This window comes from Desmodus rotundus, chromosome 1 (assembly GCF_022682495.2).
Source record: "Desmodus rotundus isolate HL8 chromosome 1, HLdesRot8A.1, whole genome shotgun sequence".
Taxonomy (NCBI): Eukaryota; Metazoa; Chordata; class Mammalia; order Chiroptera; family Phyllostomidae; genus Desmodus; species Desmodus rotundus.
The window spans coordinates 98857403-98875766 of record NC_071387.1 but is presented as its reverse complement, the minus strand read 5'-3'; the positions used below and the strand labels follow the sequence as shown (position 1 = coordinate 98875766).

The window sequence follows — 18364 nt, the reverse complement described above, 5'->3', positions numbered from 1 at the left end:
TTTCACACTCATTGAAAAAAAACCCCACCAGCAAATAATGTGTTGGTGAGGATGTGGAGAAATTACAACTTTAATGCGTTAGAAAACAGTATGGTGGTTCCTTGAAAAATTAAAAATAGAACTACCATATGATAGAGTAACTTCACCTCTGGATATATGAGGTCCAGAAGGTGTCCAGCCATGTAATATGGGAAATAGAGACATTTATTGAAGATACAAGAAACACTGTACATAGGACAATGACACCTCAGTCCCTTTCAAAGTAGGCACCTTGGGCCCTCACACAGTTCTCCCAATCCCCATCAGCTGCCCCATCATATTTTCCCAAATCTCATCGAAATCTCTTCCCTTTCAAAGGTGATTTTAGTTTTGGGAAAATCCAGAAGTTGTAGGGTGCCTAATCTGGGCTGTAGGGGAGCTGAATCACCTGGGTGATTTGATGTTTCACCAAAACACTCCGCAGGAGACATGATGTATGAGCAGGCCTGTTGTCATGCTGAAGCTGCCAATCACCAGTTGCCCACAGCTGTGGCCTTCTGAATCATCCGAATAGTTTCTACGGAGGAATGTTGGAGCTTAACGCAAAATGAGATGCAGATCCGTTGCTGTACTCGCTCATTTTGAATGTGACGGCCACACAGTGCACATGCTCACTCAAGAGCACCTACTGCCCCCACTGACTAGTACAGTGAAGTCGTCCTTGTTCACACATGGTCATTCCAGTCCACTCTCCTTGGCCGCCAGGTTACATGGATGTTGCACAAGCCGTTCTCACTATATTAGCAATGGCTGCACTTTTTCCGGACAGACCTCATATACCCAAAAGAATTAAAAGGAGTGTCTCAAAGAGAGATTTGTTTCACCCATGTTTATAGCAGCATTATTTAGAATTGCCAAAAGGTAGAAGCAACCTAAGTGCCGGACAGATGAAGGGATAAGCAAAATGTGGTGTACACCTATGGTGGAATATTACTCGGCCTTAAAAAGGAAGGGAATTCTGACACCTGCTACAACATGGGTGAACCCTGAAGACCATTAGCTAGTGCTGCCATTGACAAAATACCACAGACTGGCTGGCTAAACTAACAAACATATTTCCTCACAGTTCTGGAGGCTGCGAGTCCAAGATCAAAGGGGTGGGCAGGTTTGGCTCCTCCAAGGCCTCTCTCCGTGGCCTGTAGATGGCCGGCACCGCGCTGTGTACTGAGATGCTTTCCTCTGTGCGTGCGCCTCCCTGGCGTCTCTTGCTCTTCTTATGAGGACACCAGTCCTGTGGGGTGAGGACGCCATTCTTCTGACCTCATGTGCCCTTAATCACCTCCTTTGAGGCCCCATCTCCATGCACAGCCACACAGGGTGTTAGGGCTTCAACACTGTCTCTTGGAGGAATGCAGACAATCCATCCGTAACAGATAACTATGCCCAGTGAGAGAAGCAAGTCACAAAGGACCACGTATCATGTGATTTCATTCATGTGAGGCCCAGGGAAGAGTCAGATTCATAGACAGAAAGTAGGGTGGGGGCAGGCGGGGGTGGGGAGTTAAGGGTTTGATGGGGACAGTTTGGGAAGATAGAAAAGTTACGGAGATGCATGGTGCTGATTTTGCTCGACTGCGTGGGTGTACTGAATACCATTGAATTGTGCACTTAAAGTGGTTAAAGTGGTAAATTTTATGTTCTGTATATTTTACCATAAGAAAGAAGAAAGAAAATAAACCAGGCAGACAAAGCTATCGGGGTGGGTGTGGCCTCCACCTCGCTGGGTGTGTCAGGCTCCCCCGTTGATGGTGCCCCATGCTCGACCCATCCTGGTACATCTGTAACGACCACAGCCTAGGTGAAAGGGCTCGCCAGGATGTTCTCATCAGTTTTCAGGACAAAGTGTCACCTGATGTCTCTGAGGGGGCACCTCCTCCTGCAGTGTGAATTGTGTGGGCAGGCGAAGTCACAGTGGGTGCCTCAGTCTGGTGGCTCTGGGTCGGGCTCAGTGCGTAGGGTTCAGTTTGGGGCATCTGCAGTGTCCTTGGTTGGTTACAGCGGTTCCTGGCTTCCCTGGGGATGGCACACAGCCCAGTGGAGGGAGAGAGGGATGGGAGGCCTGTGGTCACACCGCAGCTGGAGGGACAGGAAAGCCTGCTTGTGGGTGACCCCAGGAAGCGTCGGGAAAGATGACTCTTCAGACTTCTGTAGTTTGAGTTGTTATTTTTAAATTTTAACCTCAAACATGCAGTGGCAATCAGTTCTGCACGCATGGACCCCATGGTCTGTCATGGAAGCTCTCCAATGTCAGTGGAGGGGTTGGGAGCCTGTGAACCCTGGGAATGAGCCCTCAGTGCCAGGAAACATTCTCTTTGAGAAACTGTACTGTGCTAGATTTCTGTGTGACAAAATGCATAGTGACACTCCTTAGTGTGGAAAGCTTCCCTGAAGCCGACAAACTAGTAGCCACACCCCCAGCCTTGTTTTTGGCCTTGTAGCTGCTCCACCCTCAGGTTAACGTCTCCGGAATTATTTTTTAAAATATTTTAATTTATTGTTAGAGAGAGGGGAGGAGAGGGAGAGAAACATCATTGTGTGAGAGGTTGGTTGCCTCTCGTACACCCCCAAATGGGGTTCTGGCCCACGACCCAGGCATGTGCCCTGGCTGGGAATCGAACCGACAACCTTTCATTCACAGGCCTGTGCTCTTATCCACTGAGCCACACCGGCCATAGCTTCTTCTGTGTTATTTTGAAGCAAAACCCAGATATCCACACTACTTCACCTCAATATAGCTCCGACTCCAGGTTTCCTAGTGACCCCAGAGCCTGCCTCTCAGAGGCGGCTGTGGGCTGGCTCGCAGCCTGTCCTGTGTCATTTGCAGCGTGTGCTCTGCTCGTGCACGGCACCGCGCACGCCTGAGACTGCGCCAGCTCTTGTCCTTTAATCTGTTACCCACCATGTCAAGAAAATGTGAATTGTCCCTGTTTTTTACTTTTCTTGGGTAACGGGGTCGTGGGACCGTTTCCTCTATGTGTTCAGCAGGTCTGGTGCTCTGTTTTGTCTGTGGATGGGTGGTTTTCCAGTACTGAATGCCTGCTTTTGAAAGCTGCTTTCTGCAGAGCAGTTCGTTCTATGAGACACTTTGAGATGCATTTGTTCCCAACTCTGGGTGATTGGCAGCTAGTGAGGCTGCTTGTCGTGGTCACTGTAAATAACTAGACATTTAGGGAGGCAGTCCACTCTCTTTATGTTTTGCTTTGGGGGGAGAGGCCGGCCAGTGCTTCTGCCTGTCCTTGACTCCGTGCTTAGGTCACGCTGCTGCCCGTGCAGGTGCGCCTGCTCATCCTGTTTGTGTCTTTGCACAGAACCACCTGGCGGTGTTCACAGTGGTTCACCCGCTTGCTCCCAGCGTGAGCTCCAGCGTGGCATCCAGCCTGGCATCCAGTGCTGGCTCCAGCAGCTCCTCCCCCACCGCTCTACCCGCTCTCTCAGCACGTGCCCACCCGCTGGACCCCACTGGCAGTGCCCTGGAGTCCGTCCCAGGTAAGCCCAAGACTCTCGTTTCCTTGACTTAGCACTTACATTGTAGCATTTGGAGAATAATTTATTTAGGGATACTTTCGGAATGCAAGTTTTGGTGAAAAAGCCACATGTGTTTTGGCGGTCTGTGCAATACCTTGGCTGTATCACGTGGTCATGGAAACACCTGCCTCGGCAGCAGCCTGGTGCTGCAGAGCTGACGAGAAGCCGTCAGGGGGAGGCAGTGGCGCAGGCCCCAGGATGAGGCCGAGAATGGGAGGCTTTAGAGGAATTCAAATGGAGTTGGGGGCAGTGAGGGCACCAGAAGGTAGGGGGCCATGACAAGGGTGAAGAGGGGGTGCAGATGCAGCCACAAAGCAGTGGGCATGGCTGCCAACTATTGGGGGTCCTTAGCTGCTAGGAGTCATTGAGGGTTTGTGGACTGATGACCAATGTGATTGGAGCTGGGCTGGGAAGGAACCTGTCTGGTGGCCTGTCTGGGGGTGTGGGGCTCAGGTGGGGGCTGTCGTGGAAGTGCAGGGAGCAGGATGGATACACAGTCACGGGGGCGGGGGGCCGTGTCTGTCCTCTTGTTCCCCTCAGGCCATATCAGGGTGGCGGGGCACCTGGCGAGGGCGGAGGGCTGTCTGCGTTGCCAAGCTGGCCCTGCCCCACGTCTCTGCCCTGGTATGGAGAAGCTCTGCCCCTGCGCTGTGGCAGTTCCAAGTTCTCTGTCTCGGGGTTGGCCAGGAGGGTGTGGCTGTTGGCAGGACAGGGGGCTGCTTCAGTGAGAGGCCAGGCCTGGGCAGCACAGAACTGTACCATTATGGGTAAGCACAAAAATTTTTAACATAAAGCTTGCTTTTTCCAATATAAAGGTAGTAATAGTAAAATATGAGCATAAGAGAGAATTAATTAGGAAAATGAAATTCCTATTCAACTCTGCTCACCTGAGTTAAAAATAGAACTAGGTACATCTATGCTTTGAAAGTGGCCTCTTGGGGCAGGTGATGGCTTACGATTGGAGTTAGCATATTCCTAGTAGTTTTTCCAGCCATTATCTTAACATCTAAGGGGCATTCTCAGCCTTTTTAAGTATGTCACTGATTGTCTTGCTGTGTGTTCTTTCACTGACTTAAACATTTCTTGAACCAACTACCAGGAGGCAAAGAGGTGATTTTTTTTCAGGATCCACATCGCCTCCACTTACAGGTTCAGGGTAACACGCTTTTGCGACCCTTGTTAAGGCAATGAGCTTCTATTGTCAGTGCCATCCTCGCATTCTCTCTGCTCACCCTCCTGAGGTCACGTGTGAAGTTACATCCTACGGCTGCCCCAGTTGTGGGAAGTAAGGGAATGCCCAGAACTGCCTCTGACGCCAGGAGGGCCCCCTACTTGGAGGACTCCGGGACCGTGTCCACCGCGCCTGCTTTGGCGCCGGCAGGGGTAGACTGCTGTTTTCTCCTGTTGTACAGTTTCATTCAGGTCATGCCATTACTAATGCACTGAATTTTTAAAAATCCATTTAAAAATTATTCATTCATTTATTTAGAGTAAACTAAAAATAAATAGGTGCCTTTTCCAACTATTCAGCATTTAATGGATTTAATGGAGTCATCTCAGGGCCATTGGACAGATTTTATTCCCTTTGCCTTTCACTTCATATGAACAGCTTTCAGATTAAAATAGTGACTATTACAGTAGGGGCCGAAGGAGTTCATTGCCGAGCGAGACGCAGCAAAGGGCAGCAGCAACCCTGAGTCCCCCCGCGGCGCGGGCCGGCGCCGGCGTCCGCAGGGGGCGAACCGCGCCCGGCTGTGGCTTGCGTAATGGGGGCGGGGCGAGGGGCGGGGCGAGGGGCGTGGCGCGTCTGAGGCTTGCGTCACTGGTGGGCGCGGCGGGCCGGGGTGGGCGGGGCGCGGGCCGCGGGCCCTATTTGAATCCACGGTGGTGGCGGTGGCGGTGGCGGCGGCGGCGACAGTGGATCGTGAGTCAGCATCCTCAGCCGCGCGCCTGCGGGTGCGGGTCGTCTAACGCGAAGCTGCGGAGCGGGAGGTACGCCCCGCCCCGCACCCCAAGGTGTGGTGCGCCGATCTCGCGCCGCATGTGCGCCCCCTCCGCGCGCCAACACCCCAAGTGAGGTGCGTCTCCCCAGCCCCCCTCCCCCGTGCACTTTCCCCTTCCCCGGGTTTGCCTCCCCTCTTCTCCAGGTGCTTCTTGTACTGGTCCTTGGTGCCCGCGCCAGGTGTGAAAGCAGGGGTTGGTAGCAGTCTTCCCGGGGGCTGCGGGGTGAGGTAAATGCAGATATGCCCTCTTGAGGAGCCTGCTCTGCAGAGGCGCCCTCTGGTCCTTGCGTGGGCACCAGCCGCGAGACTTCTCCGGCGGATCCTTCATCACCTAGCGGAGGTGGGTCTCTTCTTCCCAGGAGAGGACGGTTTCCTGTCTCATCAGCGAATCGCCGGCTGTGCCTGCACTGTCGGAAACTCAGACCCGCGGGTGAGCAGGTGTGCCAGGTGTTTCTCGGTCCTGTAGTCGGGGGAGAGCTGCCCGGACCGGGTGGGCGTGGGGAGCTCCCTCCGGCCTCTGGGTCCCCCAATCTGGCCTTTAATTCTGTGCACTATGTTTGTTGTCCCCGTGTGTTCCCTGACCCTGGGGCCGGGCGCTGCTCTGATGTGCTGTGTCACGTCAGGAACAGGGCTTTGCCAGGGCCATTACTCAGCAGCTTCCAGCCAGTTTCTCATTAACATCTGGGTGGTGCCTGGTGTTTTGGAAAGGCCGGTTCTAGGTCAGATGGCACAGTTTGTGTACGTGGGTTCTTCTGGCTTTTGAGTGCTAAAGCCTTTTTAAAAGTCGGTTCTTCCTTTAAGAGAATATTTTGGGAGATTTGGGTCTGACCTCAGGGAACAGCAAGGTGTGGAAGGACACCCGCCTTGCTCCTACGCAAGTGGGCCAGGACACATCCCGGCAGCGGTGGCTTCTGCCTTGTAAGCTGATCCGGTGCCACTTCTGCACCTCAGAGGGCAGCAGGGGTGCACCTGTGTGCTGAGTCATGGGGTGGGGTTAGGGAACAAGGGGAGATAAATCACTTCCAGGTGAGAAAAGGCTCCTGCAGTCCAGTCTGCTTTCTCATCCATCCATTCCTTTGTGCCTTTGTTACTCAAAAAAGTGCTTCTGGAACTCTGCAAGCTTTGAAGCTGGCCGTCTCTGACCTGGTCCCAGGGCTGCAGGTGCTGAGGGTGGAACCCACGTTTTCAGACCCAACTGACTGGCATGTTCAGGAAAGTGGCTTGGAACCCCGGGCTGAGCATAGATAGACACCAGGCCAGCTCACAAAGGGTGGGTTCAGGCTTCCATTCTTTTGGAGGAAGCAGGGCAGAGCGAAGGGGTGGGGGGCCAGGTGCTGGCTCTTAGAGGGTGGGCGAGTCTGCACGTCAGTCAGCCCTGGCTCAGTGCACCCGCACAGGCCAGGCTAAGGTGCAGGAATGGAGTAGGGGAGACTTTGAGGGGCTTTGAAGGCCGAGCAGGAGCTCTCCCAGGACTAGGGGGGCTAACGGGAGCCAGGCTAGGCTTAAGCCTATAGTGGTGTCATGGCCTGGGGACAAAGGAGGAGCCATTCTGGGGTGGGAAGGCTGCTTGGGCAGGGGCAGGAGGGGGCAGCATAGAGCAGACGGTGAGTGTCCTGCCTGCCAGGGGAGGCAGGACTCGTGACACAACGTGGTTGGCTGATGCCAAGATCACTCTTGGGACCGTGTAGGTCGGTGTGAAGGGGCAGCTGCAGAGATGGCTAGAGCTTGGGGCCTGGCTGGTGTGTGTTTTAAGAGGAGGAGCTAAGGGCTCCCACAGGGCTTGTGCTCAGTGAGTGAGTGATCCCAGGTTCACTAGCCTGAGGGACGCACCTGTGCCCAGATGGAGAAGGTGCTGATCCAGCAGTGGGGCCTCTCCCTGGTTGGAGGAGGTGATGCAGCCATACTGAGAGGCATCTGGGGCGACTGGAGGTGAGCGCCCCAGAAACCATGTATGTCTGGGCATGGAAGGGCTGCTGAGCTCCCAAGGAGGGTGGAGGGCCCAGAGATTGACCCAGAGGAAGGGGTGAGGGAAGGACAGACAACAGGTAGGGGCTGTCTTTGCCCACAGGGCTGGATGGCAAGGCCTGCGCGGCAGCTGGAGCAGTACCCTGGGAACGGGATGGCAAGAATCCGGGGTGGGCCAGCAGGGACAGGCTTGCACGTGGGGCTGCAGAGCCTACAGGGCTGTGGCTGTGTCCGGGAGAGCAGGTGTGAGTGAGAGACGGGGCCTTCTTTGTGGAATTCACAGTAACGGGAGGTAGGTCTGACAGTGGAGGGGTCCCAAGAGGTCTGGGCCCTGGAGGTGTGGGAGGTGCTAATTTAAGCACCAGAGCACAGCCTCCTGGAGGGGATGGACCAGATGGGGGGTGTCACCAGGTTGATCCCCATTATTGTGGGTTGAACTATGTTCCCCCGGAACATAATTCCCTCAGGTCTGCCTCCCACCACCGACCGGGCAATGTGACCTTATTTGGAAATGGTCTTTGCAGATGTAATCAAGGTAAACTGAGGTCGTTAGCATGAACCCAAGTCCAAGGTGACTGCTGTCCTAAGAAGGAGGAGAGAGACACAGAGGAGAGCCAGCCACGTGGCGCTGCATCCACCAGCCAGGGAAGGCCAAGGGTTTCTGACTAAGCCAGAGCTGGAAGAGGCAGAACGGAGCCTCCAGAGGGAATGCAGCCCTGTGCACCTTGATCTCAGCTGCAGGCTCCAGAGCTGGGAGAATGGGTTTGTGGTGTTTGAAGCTGTCTGGCGTCTGGCGCTTGGTTTCAGCAACCCCTGGGCACAAAGACCCCCGTGCTCCTGGGTGTTAGGAAGAAGCCGCCTGTGGAGAGAGAGAGACTGGCAGCAGAGAAGGGCTTGAGCAGCAGCGCTGATAGGGAGAGGGAACACGCAGAGGGAGAGTGCGGGCCAGAGGTCGGACTGCCTGTGTGTGCCTCCGCTGCCGGGTCTCCCTGGGGCCTTTCTGTAAGGACTGTGGCGGCAGGCCGTGCTCACAGGCCTGGTCCTTGGCTGTGGCGTTGGGTGCCGTCTCTGCCGTGTGTGTGTGTGTGTGTGTGTGTGTGTGTGTGTGTGTGTGTGTGACATTCGGGAGGCCACCGTAAGTGGTGGTGTCTTTCCACGGTCCCCTCAGGGACTAAAGAGCTTGCGGTACCACCAGCCTGGGGCCTGCGTCGGCTCCCTGCACAGTCGTCCTCGCAGAGTTAGGCATCTTCAGGGCCAGTGTCTCAGGCTTAACACCTGCTCGCCTCCCAAGATGGAGTCTGGGGACTCTGGTTGAAGCGGGGGTGATGGAGCCCCCTGAATGCTCACTGCCTTTCCAGATAAGACCGTCAAAGTGGCGTGAATAATTTCTCCTCGGGAGTGGGCAGGGCCGTGGTGCCTCCCCACTGCACCTGATGACAGACAACACTGTGGGGAGGACAGCGCTCTCCAGGTGACTTGGTAGCTCAGCCTCAGTGCTCCGGGGGTGGGAGGGAGTGGGGGCCCTCAGAGTGTCCCCTCAGCGCCCTCTCTGGCCAGTGGAGTATGGTCCCCTATGCTTTGGGTCCTGGTTCCCAAGTGTGACCAGGTTGGGTTGCCTCTGCAAGCAGCAGTGATGAAACAGGGAGACAGATGCCGGCCCTGGGCCTCGCCAGGCCTTGGCGCTCCCTCGTGTCCCAGACTCGAGGTCCCCCTGCTTCTGCCTTCATGTGTGTGCACGGGGCCTCACACCACGGAGGCCGGAGCCAGTGGCTTTTGGGTGTGCACCCCTGAGCTCCTCTCATCGGCGAGGAGCCCTCCTTGTCGTCAGCTCACGTGGTCCCCACGGGGGCTGAGCAGGGCAGGAGCAGTGCAGCCTGGGACGCCAGTCTGAGCTAGACCTCAAGTCTGCTCTACCTGTGAGCCACAGCTGGCTCCCCACGGATTTGTGTGTGCTGGGGACTGACGTTCTTTGGAAGGCACACGTCTGTTATCCCCTGTTTCCTGCTGATTACAATAAATGTGTCTCATTTAAAAAAGGCAGCAGCCTTTTCCCAGTGCAGGTGGGTTCCCCTGTTCCTTGAGCCGCACTTCTGTCCTCTTCCGTGGCTTAGCCTTTGCTCAGCTCTTATATTCGAATGCAGTTGTTTGAAGCAGCCCCAACCCAGCAGCTCCTTCCTGTAGCCTGGGCCGCAACTGCGTCCTGGCATGACCCTGTGCAGGGGATGTGGCTGTCCCTCTGATGCGGCCTGGAATCTGGGCAAAGCCAAGTGTGGGATGTGGTCAGGAGTGGGCAGGGGCTCCTGTCTCTGGGCAGCTTTGACCTGGATGTAGGACATGCTCTAGGGGACTCTGTGACACTTGGCAATAAGCAGCTAGGGGCCGGGCAGAGGCGGGAGCCTCCGGAAGCCCAGCTCACTCACCCAGAGCGGCAGGTCTGACCAGGGTCCCCATGGTGTGTGCCCTGGGCTGTAGAGATATCTGTCCTGGTGGCTGCGGCAGGGTGGCTTTGTGGCCTCTTGAAATGAGACCTGGTGCATTTGGCCAGGCATTACAGGGGGCTCAGGGGGCCCTCTGCCACCAGAGGGTCAGGGCTCAGCTGCACAGGAGAGATCCACCTGCCTCTGGGAGGGGTGCTGTGGGGGGAGAGGATGGGTCCCCAGAGGTGGGGTTGGGGGAGAATAGGGCTTAGCGTCAGAACTCCTGTGTGCAGTGTCTGCGATGTCACCAAGCTCCCCTGTGGCCCTAGCCTACCTTTGGGTGGGGAAGGCAGCTCTGGCTCTCAGGGTGTGTCCCAGGAGTGCCTGCTGCCCCTCCCCCGTCCATCTCCCAAGGGTCCTTTGGCCATGCCTTCCCTGAGCTGACCCTGCACAACCTCAGGAACTCATGAGATGTGCGCTGGCTTTGGGGGTGGTCCGGCCTGACCTCAGCCACCCCAAGACAGCTTCCTGCTCCGTGCCGAGTTGGGCCCTCCTGCAGAAGAGGGTTTCTGAAGAAGGCTTTGGGAATGGGGTACAGCTCCAAGGGGCCCACCATTCCATTCCTCTGTTTTGTTAACAGACGAGCCTGGGGTGCATTGGCGGCCTCGGTGGGACGGAATGGAAATAGGAGGGCCCCTGCTCAGTGCTAGGGTGGGGAGAACAGGATGGGGTCTCCCTGCTGTGACCCGTGGTGCAGAGGTCGGTGGCCCCTGTGTCAGTTCCAGTGCGACCTCACACCATTGTCTGTGAACTGTTTTCCCTTGGACAAGGCCCTCCCGGATTTTTTTTTACTAGTTAAGTATGTTTCCTTGGTCAAACGGCACCTGGTGATTAGAAATCTAAGGCAGAAAGCAGACGTCAGTGAGGTGAAGCCGGCCGTGATTCAGTAGCTGCATGTGATTTAGGGACGCCCAGAGACTCTGGTTCCGGGGGCGCGGGCAGGGGCGCGCTCTCGGCCCCCAGCTCTGAGGCAGGGTGTCCCTGCAGCCCCCTTCCAGGCATGCTCCCTGCTGCAGCGATCTGTCTCTCTGAGCAGTAACGCGGTGTCTTGTTGGACAGGCTCTGCCGTAGATCTGCATCTTAGTGATTTAAGCCTTGCCCCCCTGGATAAGGAGCTGGACGAGCAGGACGGATGTGACCTGCGACCCACCGGTAAGAATGATGACACCTGGCGCTCTTGTCAGGTAGCCCCGGGCCAGCCTGGCCTTTCCTTTCAAGAATCTGAAAGTGGCTCTAGGGTGGGAGAGGCCCCCTCCCCCTCCCCCAGGCCCCTGCAGCCCTGGCAGGGGCAGCCTCCCACCTCTTCAGTTTACCCCCATCTGAGTAAGGCAGCGCCTGCGCAGATGGGGTGTGGGGTGTGCAGGATTGGGGGGAGATGGCCAGCCTTTTCGGCCTTCTAAGGTACTTTAATCACTGCCTTGGCATGAAGATGGATGTATTAACATACGAGGTCTGCCTAGAAGGTATCCAGCCAAGTAACATGAAAAATAGAGACATTTATTGAAGAAGATACATGATACAAGAAACATTGTACCTTGGACAGTGACGCCTCAGTCCCCTTCAAAATAGGCACCTTGGGCCCTCACACAATTCTCCGAATTACCATCAGCTGCCCCATCATGTTTTCCTGAATCTCATCAGTGGTCTGAAAAATCTTCCCTTCCACAGGTAATTTTAGTTTTGGGAAAAGCCTGAAGTCACAGGGCACCAAATCTGGGCTGTAGCGGGGCTGAGTCACCTGGGTGATTTGATGTTTCACCAAAAAACTCTGCATCAGACGTGATGCATGAGCGGGCACATTGTCGTGATGAAGATGCCAATCACCAGCTGCCCACAGCTGCGGCCTTCTGAGTCACCCGGATAGTTTCCGTGGAGGAACGTTCAAGCTTACTGCAAAATGTGATGCAGATCATTGCTCTACTCGCTCAGTCATTTTGAATCAGACGGGCACACGGTACACATGCTCACTCAATGGTGTCTACCGCCCCCACTGACCAGTACAGTGAACTCGTCACTGTTCACCCATGTGCATTCCAGTCCACTCTCCTGGGTTGTCAGGTTACATAGATGTCACGCAAGCCATTCTTGTTATATTAACAATGGCTGGAATTTTTTCTGGACAGACCTCGTAAACTGAATCATTTCCTTTGACCTAAAAACTCATTTTTTTCTTCTGATATTAATACAAATTCATCCATTTCTGGGAGGCCCTAGAAGTGTTGAGACCGCCATGCCAGTGGCTCGGCAGGCTGGCAGGGCCTAGCGGGTGTCTGGCCTCTGTGGGAACCCTGCTGAGCCCCTTGTCCTGTGCACTTGCCACTGGTCCGAGCGGTTGAGGGCTGTGGCCACATCTCAGCTTGGGGGCAGCTCTGTCTCTGCACCTGCACGTGGTTGCTGCAGGCCTGGGACTCCCTGTCCCCCAAATCCGCCTGCCCTGGCCGCTGTACCTCTGCTCAGGGGCGTTGCCTGCTGTGTCCTGGGCAGAGGCTGCTGCTGCCGATTACTAACTAGGCCCCTCCGCTCTGCGCAGGTCAGAGGTCGCTGGGGGGCTCAGAGCCTGTCACCATTCCAGGCTGCCTGGCCCGCTCCCCGTCCCTGCACTCCTCGTCTTCCCTGTCCACCTCCCCGCTCAGCTCGCTCTCCCAGCCTCTGTCCGGGCCTCTTGTCTCCTCGGCTATGACGCCCCCCCAGCAGCCACCATCCCTCAAGTCGGAGCCCAGGGTGCTGGGCTCCTCAGCCTCGACCTACAACTCCCTAGGTGAGCTGGGGTTCGCGGGGGAGGGGCCGCCCTGTAGTGACAGTTTACTGTTGGGTGAACCGAGGCGTGAGCGGCTGCCCCCACATCATTGCCCTCCTGTTGAGGCACCCGCCACACTGCCCTGTACACTCTGTGGTGTGGGCCCCGGCGTTCCTCCCAGGCGACCCCTTGCCGATGCCTCTGCCAGTCCCACGGCGGTGGCCTGGGGCTCGGGCAGGGTGTGCGCCTCGGCCTCCGCCAGGGGCTCGGTCCGTGACCGCACTGCAGCGCGGTGGCCGGGCTCACTCACGTCGGGGGAGTGTCTGAGGCAGTGGAGATGCGATGCCGCCAGAGACCCAACACAGGAGCAGACGGATTTGGAAAAACAGAAAACAGTGCTACTTCTTGTTTTACGTTATTCCTTCACTGGAAAAAGCTATTTTATGTAACCTGGTATACTTTAAAAGAGTAAATATACTCTTAAAATATCTGTTTAATTCCTAAATGGTCATGCACCACGTGACAGCTTCTCAGTCGACGAGGGACCTCATCGTATGATGGGGGGTCCTGCACGACTGTCACGGAGCCGGGTTTTCTGTGGGAGATGGAAGGGCGTGTGGTTCAGGAGGGATGTTTCCCCCCATGCTGAAACAGGTCGGTGACTGAGTGACTGTGCCCTGACCAGGGATCGAACTGGTGACCTTAGGGTTCGCAGGCTGGCACTCAGTCCGCTGAGCCACACCGGCCAGGGCTCAGCACCCTCTTTAAATGAACGACACAGAGTTCCTTCGACTTGCCCCTGCTGCAATCCACGGCGCCCCGACAGAGCCCCGTGCTGCCTCACCTCCCCGTCCCCACCTTCACTCCTGCTGACCCTCCAACCGCCTGTCCCTCCTCCTCCTGCCCGCACGGTTGTGGTGAGGCAGCCCTCACCCGACCACGACCAGTTTCTTCTTGACGTCTCCAGTCAGCCCGGCCCAGTCGCTGTTCAGGGAGCAGCGCTGGCAGCTTCGGTGCTCGTTTCTCACCCGGCTGCGGGGGAGCGGGGAGGGCGAGTGGGGTGAGTGGGGCGGTGCTCATGGAGCCCGCGGCAGTGCACGGCAATAGCCTAGGCCTCCGCTTTCACTCACCACCCGCCCACAGCCGCCTCCGGTCTTGCCGTTACTGTTCGTGGTAAGTGCCGTGTACAGGTGTTCCACTTTTTATCTTCTTGTTTTAGGTTCAATTTCTTATTTTGAGAGAGGGGAAGGGAGGGAGAGAAACGTCAATGTGTGGTTGCCTCTCACGTGCCCCCTGCTGCTGACCTGGCCCTTAACACAGGCATGTGCCCTGACTGGGAATCGAACCAGCGACCCTTTGGTTCGCAGGTGGGCACTGGGCCACATCAGCCAGGGCTCATCTTTTATCTTTTATACTGTATTTTTACTGTATCTTTTCTTTGTTTGGATATACAGAACCTTACCATTGTGTTACAGTCACCTGTAGTATTTGGTGCAGTAACACGCTGTACAGGCTGGTAGCCTCAAAGCAGAATGTTCTGCCATAGACCAGGGGTGTCAGACTCATTTTCACCGGGGGCCACATCAGCCTTGCGGTTGCCTTCAAAGGGCCGAGTGTAATTTTAGGACTGTCTGAATGTAACTACTCCTTAACTAGGGGCAAGGAGCTCCTTGCTGCCGCTGGGTAGAAACAAGGTGCCGGGCAGAATAAAACAAGGGATTCGGCCCGCGGGCCTTGTGTTTGCCCCTGTGCCTTAGGGCCTGGGGACGCAGCGGGCCGTACCATTTAGGTTTGTGTAAGTGCAGTCTGTGGTGCTCAGTGATGAAATTGCCTAATGATGCATTTCTCAAAATACCTCCTGTTGTCGTTACACGTTACTGTGAACAGGTGTCACTTTTTCCTCTTTAAGCAAAAGCTCTTTGGGGGTCTCCAAACCCTGCATATGTAAAGGGGTCCTGGGGGCAGAGTTTGAGAAGTGCTGCTCCACGCGAGGCGGTCACAGAAACGTTGAGTTTATTTCTTTTCTGTTTAAACATCACAGGGGGCCGGAAGGGGGCCTGGGTGGACGACCAGGGGCAGCAGCCTTGTCAGTGGAGCCCCAGAGGCTCCGGAGCCTGCGGGAGAGCCGTCTGTGATGTCTCAGCACGCCTGGGGCCGACACCTGTCTCCTCCCCACTCAGGTTTGAATGGCGTCCCCGGGAGCATCTGGGACTTCGTTTCCGGCAGTTTCTCTCCCAGCCCGTCCCCCATTCTGAACGCTGGCTCCACGTCCTCTGCAAGTGCAAGTCCCAGCTGTGCTGAGCTAGCTCGGGTCAGGCGGCAGCTGGAGGAAGCCAAGAGGAAGATCAGGCAGTGGGAGGAGTCCTGGCAGCAAGTGAAGCAGGTGAGTCCTGGGGCGGGGCTGGGACTCAGGGAGACTCCTGCGCCTGCAGGACGCCCCCCCCCCCCCCCCCCCCCCCCCCCCCGCCAGCCTCTGCAGCCTCCTGGGTTTCAGGCCTGTGACGCGTGGCAGCGGGAGGCCAAGGAGGCGAAGGAGCGTGCACTGGCGGCCGACAGTGCCCGGCAGCTGGCACTGCAGAAGAAGGAGGAGGTGGAGGCCCAGTTTAGGCAGCTGCAGGAGGAGCTGGAAGGCCGAGGCATGTCCACACTGCCTGGGCTGCGGGGCTGCAGCGACATCGGGGCCATCCCGCTGCCCAAGCTTCATTCGCTGCAGAGTCAGCTGCGCCTGGATTTGGAGGCGGTGGACGGGGTGAGTCCTGGGTTTGTTCTCAAGGTGCCTGATGTCTGTCCCTGGCGCTATGTGTGGGGGAGGAGACGACTGGGACCTGGCCTGGCGCTGCTGCTTCCTGTGTTGGGCCCTTCTCATCTCGACTCCTCCGGTGGCAGCGCATGCTCTGCTTCAGGGAGTGTGTGTACCACCTCTCCTGCCAGGCTGGCCCTGCCCTTCCTTTCTGGAACCTTCCACGTCTGTCCCCTCCTGTGCCCTCGTGGATAAAATGGACACCCCTCTTGCCCCACACATTTGGAACCATGGTGTATGTCTGAGGTATGTCACTGAGGTCACCCTCCAGGGTCACTGGTCACCTCCTTGCCTGATTTCATTCTCCTTTTTTTTCTGGAGGAGCATAAAACCTGCTGTTTTCAGCTCAGCTAGAAACCCCTCCCACACCGGGGCATTTTGTTAGCACTCAGAGCACCGGCGAGGTCCCACAGCCCCGCCTCTCAGCGCTCCGTTGACAGGCACTCCGTTGACAGGCCGTGGTCTGGCTGCACTGCACACCCCTGCTTCACCTGAGGTGCCGTCTCCGGGCTGTGGCTGTCCCCTTGGCTAAAGGGCTGGGTCTCGGACCAGGGTCCCACTAAGCCCGAATCTTGGCACTCGCCAGCCGCCAGCCACAGGTCACAGGCCTCCACTGTGGCCCAGCCCTACCCGCGCAGGCTTGGCCTCCCAGGAGCCAGTCCTCTGCTCGCAGGAGTCCTGGAAGAGCAGGGCCAACCCCATCTTTGTGTTCCTGGGGTGACCCGTGGCACGGGTGTCCCACCCTAGCCCTGGCCAGGGGGCCATTATCCTCGCGTGTTCTCACATCATTTTTGGGCAAGGGGCCATTGGTGGGTGGGGCCTTCAGTGACCCCACCCACTTCTCCCCCTGCAGGTGATCTTCCAGCTCAGAGCGAAGCAATGCGTGGTGTGCGGGGAGCCGTCCCGGGGCGCCGTCCTGCAGCCCTGCCAGCACCGTGTGCTCTGTGAGTCCTGTGTGGCCAGTGCACCAGAGTGCCCCTACTGTGAGGGCCAGCCCCTCCAGTGGTGACGGCAGCCATGGTGGCCTCGCTTCCTGGTGCCACCGACGTCGGGACCCCGGCCCTGAGCTGCACCCACGGTTCCGTGGTATTCTCGCAGACCTTACAGGCAGACGCACAGCACCCACCTGCCCGCTGCCCAGGGTCTGGGCGGGCACAGTAATTACGCGGGGTGTGCGGTCCTGACACTACTGTGACCACGTCCTGGGAACTCACATCCCGGCCAAGCACTTTTGTAAATTGAGGAATTTAAATGGACGGTCTGAGTTGCTATTATAAGCTGCTTTCTAGGTTCATGTTTTTTTTAATACGCAATATGAAGCTTTGTATGTGTACTGTGAACTTAAAATATTTCCTATCGGTTTATTGTTAATTCATAGTATGGTAAATATTAGATTTCATATTCTGAAATTAGTACTTATGAAATGAGCATTTATCTAGTAGTGAGAAATGCCTAGGATTTTTATAGGTTTTAAATGAAGTGAAAACAATATTTATGGCAGAGTGATTATTGAAGACTTACATTTAGAAGTTTTTAATTTTATGAAAGGAACTATTCCTAAACGCGTGCACGCGCACACCGATTGGAATTTTATTTCCCAACACCGGGAGATGAGGGAGCTCCCTCACAGTCTGTGACCCGGGGCCACTTTCTCCAAGTGCCTGTGCCTTGCAAAAGAAGTGAAGGGAATGGTTCCTTCCGTTTTATTTTCTCCCTTGAAACTTTGTAAGACAATTTGATACTAGTTACAAAAGTGCAGCCAAGGGAGTATGTTAACTTTAGAGAGCTGGTTTCCGGTCTCCTGCCTTCCTGGAGCTGGCTGCCAGGCATCGCAGCTGGCCCACAGGTCCTCCCCGTAATCCTGCGGCCACGTGCGCTCCTGCCAGTGGGACAGGCTCGCCAGTCTTTGGCGTGTTTGACTTCAGGGCGGCACTTCTGACGTTGTCATCCAATCTGTGCATCCAGGTACTATCGGTCATTCGTGAGGACCTGGCTTCAGGGCCACGGCAGAAGTGCTCCTGAGAACGGGTCTGACTTTAGTGACGACTCGAATCTCCTTTGGTCTGTAATGGGTCTTTTTCCTAGACTCCGGCGAGTGTAAGATGTCTGTCGTCTATCCCAACTGTGCTCTCAGTGAAGCAGGTGGAGGCTGCCGGGAGACGACCTTGGCAGAACCTGCCGCTGGAGGGGTGGGAGCAGGTACCGGCCCCTCCGGCCTGGAGGTGAACACTGGTGTGCTTCTACTTGCCTGGGGCTTTGCCAAAGACTTTTAATAGCATTTTTAAAATGCAGAGTGACTAGGCAAAAATTTTTATCAGTGACTAAATTAGAGTATTTACTATAGTAAGAAGTTTAAAACATTTTTTAACAAAGACAAACCGATAGTCATTTTAAAGTGGCCCCATGACATTCCGCAGCTGGTAAGCTACTACTAGAGGTTAACTATTGACTTGGTTTTAGTGAGTATGTTTTTAATTATAGTGATGATTTATTAGCTCTTAGAAGTTACGTATATTTTGTGCTATTGGTATCACTGTTTAAAATTATTTTTATTAGTATTTATGCACTTGTTTCCCATTTCAGGCCTTTGGCCTTTTTTGGGATAACAGGACAGTGTTTATTACTGACATCTAGCCTAGACATTTTCAGATTATAAACGATTAAGAACAATTAAGCTTTAGGTCTATTTATAAGCTACTCTGGTCAGTTCTGTGGAGTCTGGGGGCTGGCGTGTAGTGCTCACAGGGGTCCCACAGTGGGGCTCTCGCCCTTCTCGGGGCAGGCCTGGCTCTGAGTGGGGCTCTCACCCTTCTCGGGG

At 55.7% G+C, this 18364-nt stretch overlaps 1 protein-coding gene across 7 annotated transcripts in view; it reads left to right on the top strand.

Moving 5' to 3' along the window:
- UNKL (unk like zinc finger) overlaps positions 1–18220 on the top strand; it is a 49373-nt gene extending 31153 nt beyond the window's left edge. For 3 of the 7 annotated variants that reach the window (XM_053927798.2, XM_053927804.2, XM_053927816.2), the window contains 6 exons: positions 3348–3525; positions 11069–11161; positions 12540–12767; positions 14927–15129; positions 15226–15495; positions 16400–18220. In XM_053927798.2, the coding sequence (XP_053783773.1) occupies positions 3348–3525; positions 11069–11161; positions 12540–12767; positions 14927–15129; positions 15226–15495; positions 16400–16555 (1128 nt within the window). In that variant the 3' untranslated portion in view covers positions 16556–18220. Of the gene's footprint in view, positions 1–3347; positions 3526–11068; positions 11162–12539; positions 12768–14926; positions 15130–15225; positions 15496–15677; positions 15793–16399 lie in introns of all 7 variants that reach the window. The other 4 variants (XM_053927802.2, XM_053927800.2, XM_053927808.2 and 1 more) reach the window with 4 other exon arrangements.
- Positions 18221–18364: the final 144 nt, after the last annotated feature.